Consider the following 6,931-nt stretch of genomic DNA (forward strand, 5'->3'; position numbering starts at 1 on the left):
CGTGTTTAATTTGTGCTGTTCACACTGGACACTGCATAGTACTGGCGTCAAGCCCCTGAGAGCACCCCTCCTCCTCCACACAAAGGAGGATCAGGGATGAAGATTCAAAGACAGGGACAAGAACAGAAAAAAAGCTATATATGTAACTTCTACCCACTTGGAGCTGAGGAAGATGCCCCTTGCCTGCCCTGCACTCACAGGCTCACTAGGGACAGGTGGGAGGAGAATGGTAACATAGGGAGTGGCAAGGGGTTACACCCGTGGGACAATGACACTGCCATGGGTCAGGGCAGGCGAGGAGCCCTGAAAGGCCGGGTGCTCAGAGTACTAGCTACTTTTCCTTGGTAAAAGCCTTATGAGGAAGCTGTGGAGCCAGGAGCCTAGGAGAGCAGTGTCCACACTGCTTCCTCTGGGTGATGAGGGCTGGGCAGCTTATCCCCGCTCAGGGAAAACCAGAGCCACCACTGGACCTCCCAAGTTGCAAGACTTCCAAATCAGTACCTAGAAAGGCTTACTGGCCAACTGCCTCTCAGGTGACCTCCCTTCGTTTTGCCGCCTAGCGTCCCATTCATTTGGAAAGAGGCAGATTTGCTGATTTCACGTTCTTCTGTTGTCTACACACACGTGCACACATATGGAAGGCAAGTGGGTGAGGGAAAAGGGACACAAGTGACCCATCCAGTCTGACAATTTTAAAGAAAGACCTTTTCCCAGACTGCGAGCAAAAGGAAGAAGCGCTGAGGCAGAGTCCCTGCAGAGGCAGCTCTGGGAGGCGTCCAGGGTGCTCAGGGCCCAGCTTTTCCTCCCCTCCAAGTCCACAGCAATCAACACTTCACCAGAAAGGACCAGAAAACACAGGAACAAGAGCTGATGACCACTGGCTTTGGTGCTTAAGTGATGAGGCTTTCAGCCATACACGCACTCATCTGACCCCTGGGAATAGTCTTCATGGCATGGCACCCTCCCAGGCTAGGCTTTGGTTCTCATGCTCTGCGTGGACGAGGTCCCCTCTCAGTTGGAAAAGCCACATCCTACTGGAGGATCTGTGGGCCTAAATCACTTCCTCCCTCTCCACAGCTCAGTCTTCCCTGGAGGTAACAGCTAACCCCAGCATTGCTCTTGCAAAGGCCTCGAGAGAAAGATCCCCCAAAAGGGCGGAGGTTGCTTCCATGTCCAAGTGCGTACCTTGAACCCATTAGCTATTGTACAGGGGAATCACCCGGGTGATGGCCTGCCTGCAGATGGGGCACCTCTTGGGCTCTGGCAAGGCCTGGTAGCACTCGCTGCAAGAGCAGACATGGCCACACTCCAGAAAGACACAGGACTTGAAGCTGCTCAGACACACGACACAGGCACTCTTCAGACTCTCCCTGTCCTCAGGCTTGGCTTGTCTCAGCAGCTGGGCCTCGTGCTCGAGGAACTCCTCCTGCATCTGCTTGAGGCGCAGTCGCTCCTGCCGCTGCAGATACTGCTTCCGGAGAATGAAGAAGAGGGTAGCACAGGCAGTAAAGCCAAAAACCAGTGCCAGGACCTTCCAGAGCCTGACACTCGCCTCCTGCCTCTGCAGCAGGCTGTCGAAGTCCTGGCTGCTCAGGTAGTACTGCATGCCTTGCTTGGGCGGCTGCAGGCGGACAGAGTTGTTGTCCAGGACCAGCTCTCCGACCCCTGTGAGGGTGGCCCCAACCTTCAGCATCTCCTCGGTCTCCTGGATGCCTTTGGGCCGCTCACCGCTGATGTAGTGGCCAATGACATCGGTGAAGGACTGGATGGAGGGGTGGAACTTCTCATACACAGTCTCCAGGCCCAGATCCACTGAGTCCAGGGGCTTCAGCACTCGCACGGCCACGGCCATGCCATCCTCATGGGGCACCAGATCAAAGGGCACCGTGTTGGTTCGCTGGTGAATGATCTTTGAACAATCATTCCTAAAAGAATAAGCCAACTGAAAATAAAACAAATGCTGGCAAACATCAAACACCCAAGCAGGGATGGACATCACCTAAATGCCTAGAGGACAGGGTAAGCTCTGAAGGAACTGGAGAAGGCAGCAGAAACCACTATCCTCAAGTGCCTCATAATGAGGAGGCTCAATTTTTTAGGTCCTCAGGCAATATCGGTGAGCACTAAATACCATCATAGACTGGCTACACCATTTATTTCCCTCTCCCACTGCAAAACATGTAAAACAAACCCACTGGAAAAATGATACTCCATGTAACGGCACAAAATTATTTTAACAAATACTGAAATCATTAATCCATAATCAGTGGTTCTGAAACTTCAGTATATGTAACAATCGACAGATTCCAAGCCCCCTGTCCTGGAAATTCTGGTTTTATAGGTCTGGAGGAAGCCCAGAAATCTGCACTTCAAAGAGATGCCTAGGAAATTCTGATGTAGGAGGGCCACAGACCACACACAAGAATATTACAGCAGTGAGAGACAACCTGTCTCAGGAGAAGATGGCAGCAGCATCCAGGACCCTAGCCTGGGAACGGATCTCTGCAAGGGTCTTGGCCAGTGGAGAGAGGACACGTACCAAAGGTGGGTTGTCCGGTTCCACACCATCTTGTGCTCCTGAAGCGTCAGCCGCTGTATTACCCCCTTGCAGTTTTCCACAAATTGGCTGTTAAGTGTTTCCTTAACAGATCGCACAGCTCCTACATGGACATAAGTTAAAAAATGAAGAATGTTTCCATCTTCTCCTTTGTGGTAATTTAAAGTGCATTTTTGAGTTATGTTCATTAATCTAAATGATGACTTTTATTTTCCCAAAATGATGACAGGCTGCATTGAGGAGCACTCTGTGAGGCACTTTACATGGCTCATATCCTTATTAACAGGTTGTCTTATTAACTACCCCATAAGGTAGGTATTATTTTAGAAATGAGGCGACAGCGTTTCTGAAATTTGGTAATCTTCCCCAAGATCAATAAGGTTTTTCTGACCCCAAAGTTATGTCTTGAACCATGGCCCCAATGCCACAAAAGGCACTTAATGTCAGCCAAGATGATCTTTATCAATCTTTTGAGAAAGACAGTTGTTTTCCATTAACAAATAAACAAACATACCTTCGATAACAGCATAAGGCACACATTTTCCAGGAGCTTCTGAAAGAATGCTCTTTAAATCTTCACCCAAGTGGATTTTTTTAGCTCCCTAAATGCAATAAACATGTCATATTGTCCATTAAATACAAACATGCTCAATCAAACTTAAGGCCAGAGAAAGACTCTCCTTTTTTCATGCTGAGAGCATAAGGAAACTGGGCAGGAAGGAGACTGCAGAGAATCCGATTTCAAGGCTGTGTCCCAGAAGAGCTAACACATGAACAGGTGCGGAGCACTGACTCTGCCCTCTTCTAAAGTAACTAAAGAATGGAGTTGCTACATACATTCTTTTTCCAATTAACCAGAATCTATTTTTCTTTTACTGTTAGTACTTTTAATGAAATTTAAAAGGTAATAGTCAATTTGCATACTGTAGACTGAACATCATTATTTATTTATTTTGAGAGACAGAAATGGTAGGTGTTGGCGGTGCCTGTAGCTCAGTGGGTAGGGCGCCGGCCACATACACCCAAGCTGGCTGGTTAGAACCTGGCCGGGGCCAGCTAAACAACAAAGACGATTGCAACAAAAAAAATAGCTGGGCGTTCTGGCAGGCACCTGTAGTCCCAGCTACTTAGGAGGCTGAGGCAAGAGAATCGCTTAAGCCCAAGAGTTAGAGGTTGCTGTGAGCTGTGACGCCACAGCACTTTACTGAGGGCGACAAAGTGAGACTCTGTCTCAAAAAAAAAAAAAAAAAAAAAAGAAATGGTAGGTTTTACCATGACCATGCCTCTGCGGATCAGTGCTCTGCATTGTATGTTATAATAAAGAAGTGACTGCTTTAATAGGGCAAGTCTCTGTTCACTGGTGCCAAACACTATTCTCCTTTGAAACTTGTCTTTCTTCCCTTTCATATTCAAGTGAGCATGGTTACATCTCCTGCTATCTCCCAACAATCTCTAGTTCTCTTACCCCTTCCAACTCAGTTTCCAAACTGCTACACTTGGGAAACCAAGTCTTGTTACTGCTGTGTCAAAAATAAGAGGAAATTAATAAAACCAGCAATCATTTCCTAAGCATCCTTGTGCCAGGCACTGTGCAAAGGACCATCTCTGCTTTCAGGGTATTCCCATCAACAAACCTTAAGGATTCAGTAATCTCTAAAGAGTTGGACACGTATTAAGGTCACTCTGAGTTTAAGCTGCTGCTACAAAGTAAATGACAGGAGCAAAATCAATCAAAACTTTCTTTTTTTTTTTTTGAGACAGAGTCTCCCTATGTCACCCTCGGTGCCATGGCATCACAGCTCACAGCAACCTCAAACTCTTGGGCTTAAGCAATTCTCTTGCCTCAGCTTCCCAAGTAGTTGGGACTACAGGCACCCGCCACCAACACCCAGCTATTTTTTGTTGTTGTTGTTGTTGTTGTCTGGAAGGCTGGCCCAGGCCTGGTTCAAAGCCACCAGCCCTGGTGTATGTGGCTGGCACCCTGGCCGCTGAGCTACAGGCACCAAGCCCGATCAAAACTTTTTTTTTTTTTTTGGCCGGGGCTGGGTTTGAACCCGCCACCTCTGGCATATGGGGCCAGCACCCTACCCTTGTGAGCCACAGGCGCCACCCCCGATCAAAACTTCTTAACCACTTACAATGCAAAGACAAAACAGCAATAACAACTAACACAATTTATTCATTTATCTGTCTCCTTCCACCAAACTATTATACTCTGGAGAGCTTTGGCTTTGTCTGTCTTGTTGACTGCTGTCCCTCTAGTGCTAAGAACAATGCCTGACCCACAGCAAGTATTCAATACATATCTGACAAATAAATTAGTGAATAAAAAAAAATTTTTTTTTTTTTTTGAGACACAGTCTCACTCTGTTGCCCAGGCTAGAGTGCCAAGGTGTCAGCCTAGTTCACAGCACCCTCAAACTCCTGGGTTCAAGTGATCCTTCTGCCTCAGCCTCCCGAGTAGTTGAGACTATGGGCATGTGCCACAACACCAGCTGGTTTTTCTATTTTTAGTAGAGATGGGGTCTTGTTTTGCTCAGACTGGTCTTGAATGCCTAAGCTCAAGGGATCCTCTCGCATTCGCCTCCCAGAGTGCCAGGATTACAGGCGTGAGCCACCACGCCTGGCCAGTAAATAAGCCCTTAGATACCACGGAGCAGGCTAAGCCCATTTAATGCTCACTCATAACATCCCTAGACAGTATTATCACCAATTACAGATAAGGAGTCTGAGGCTCAGAGAAGTGAAGTGATTGGCCCAAAGTCGCACAGCTAATAAAGTTACACAGGAGACCACAGGATGGCCAATTTGAATTTTTTTTAAAGGGGAGGAAAGAGAATGTGATCAGAAATACCTGGAGTTGAACCAAACTTCAATGCACGCATTGTGACTTTGACCAACTTAGATCTGAGTCTCAGTTTTCAAAACTCTAAAGGATGGGGAAAATACAGTCTAACAGGATTTTTACCTGGATCAAAAGAACTTTAAGGTGTGAAAAGAATCTAGTGCAGGGTTGGCACACAAGAGGCATTCAATAAATCCCATCACTACTCTGGAAGTTTTGCCATCTGATCAAGAAAATAGAATCTAAAATATCAGGAATTCCAACTCCTTTTCCAGGAAAGAGCTACTTCATCCTCATTTTTAGGAACTAATGGGCAAAGCTTTCCAACTTTAAAAGATTTAAAATTTAAAGTCACCCAAAGATGAGACTTCAAGAATTCACTGCTTAAAAAATACCACATGCAGCCAACTTGAACCCAAACTGATTTTGTGGTCAGAAAGTAGACAGTATCAGTTACACTTAGAGCCAAACACTTCAGGAGTAACTAAATTATATAATTAGGTACAGTGCAGCTGGAATCTCACCAGAATGTCACCACACAGCAAAACCAATCGCCTCATAGCCTGGTTCTTTCCAGATTGCAAAACTTCCTTCCCAGCAGAGATTTCACACATGGCTTCTAAACCCTTACTACAAACAACGTGATAAAGAAGTTAGTCAGGTTTAGAGATCCGTCTTTCCTATAAATGTAAAAGTAGGCCCTTAGCTGTTGTGTTGTGAAATTTTGGGCAGAGTGGATTCTCCAAAAGAGTAGGGACTTTTATCTGTTCCACTCACTACCTGCACAAGTGATCAATAAATGTTCTTCGAACAAAGTAATTAAGTTATGATTCATCACGAGTAATGCCAGGATCTTGGGGAAAGGGAACAGAGCAGCCCAGCCGTTATCAGGTCAGGACACCAAAATTCTGATCCTGGCTCCTCCATTTGTTTACTGGCTAGGTGACAACGTCTCAGAGATTGTTTCCTCGATAGTTTTAGACAGACGGGTAGCCAAGGTAAATGGTGGGTTCCCCCGACCCGGGCAGACACGACCTGGTTAAGGCCAGGACCGTTCCAACACTGACCTTGAGCTCTTGGGCAACCTGGGCCTTCTGCCGGTACACGGAGTACAGGACGGCGGTGACGACAGAGCTGGTGCCCAGGAGGATGAACTGGCCCAGAGATGGCCGCCCTCCGCTCTCCATGGCGGCGTCGAGCCCCGGGTGCGGATGGGGACGCCCAGGCCAGGATAGGGGACGCCCAGGCCAGGATCCGTGACCCCCGCCTCCCTCCGCCCGGAACGGCCTTGCCCGGAAACGCCCACCCGGTCGCCGGGCGATGACGCGCAACTCCACGACCGGAAGTGGAGATGGGGGACTAACCGGAAGGCGGGATTGCCCGGGCTCCCCTAAGCAGTTTAGGCCTTTCCCGGACTCATCTCCGGAGCTGAGTATCCGGTAGCGGTTAGGGGCAGCTCAGCGGTTTCCTGCCACTCCGTGACTATTTGTTTCCAGTTTCAATACGCGTCGCCCTAGTCTCGGTCCCTC

At 47.8% G+C, this 6,931-nt stretch overlaps 1 protein-coding gene across 1 annotated transcript; it reads right to left on the minus strand.

Moving 5' to 3' along the window:
- Window positions 1-6,713, minus strand: MUL1 (mitochondrial E3 ubiquitin protein ligase 1). Its single transcript, XM_053576334.1, has 4 exons — window positions 6,470-6,713; window positions 3,072-3,159; window positions 2,540-2,660; window positions 1-1,925 (listed from the first exon to the last, which is right to left on the minus strand). Exons 1-4 carry the CDS (start codon window positions 6,587-6,589, stop codon window positions 1,196-1,198), a joined length of 1,059 nt encoding a protein of 352 aa, XP_053432309.1. The 5' UTR covers window positions 6,590-6,713; the 3' UTR covers window positions 1-1,195.
- Between the last annotated feature and the right edge of the window lie 218 nt (window positions 6,714-6,931).

This window comes from Nycticebus coucang, chromosome 22, assembly GCF_027406575.1.
Source record: "Nycticebus coucang isolate mNycCou1 chromosome 22, mNycCou1.pri, whole genome shotgun sequence".
NCBI lineage: Eukaryota > Metazoa > Chordata > Mammalia > Primates > Lorisidae > Nycticebus > Nycticebus coucang.

Coding starts and splice junctions, on each gene's coding strand:
- MUL1 (XM_053576334.1), bottom strand. CDS start 6,589: ATGGAGAGCGGAGGGCGGCCATCTCTGGGCCAGTTCATCCTCCTGGGC. Junction 3,160..6,469: donor AGGTTGCCCAAGAGCTCAAG/GTCAGTGTTGGA, acceptor TATTGCATTTAG/GGAGCTAAAAAAATCCACTT. Junction 2,661..3,071: donor GCCTTATGCTGTTATCGAAG/GTATGTTTGTTT, acceptor ATGTCCATGTAG/GAGCTGTGCGATCTGTTAAG.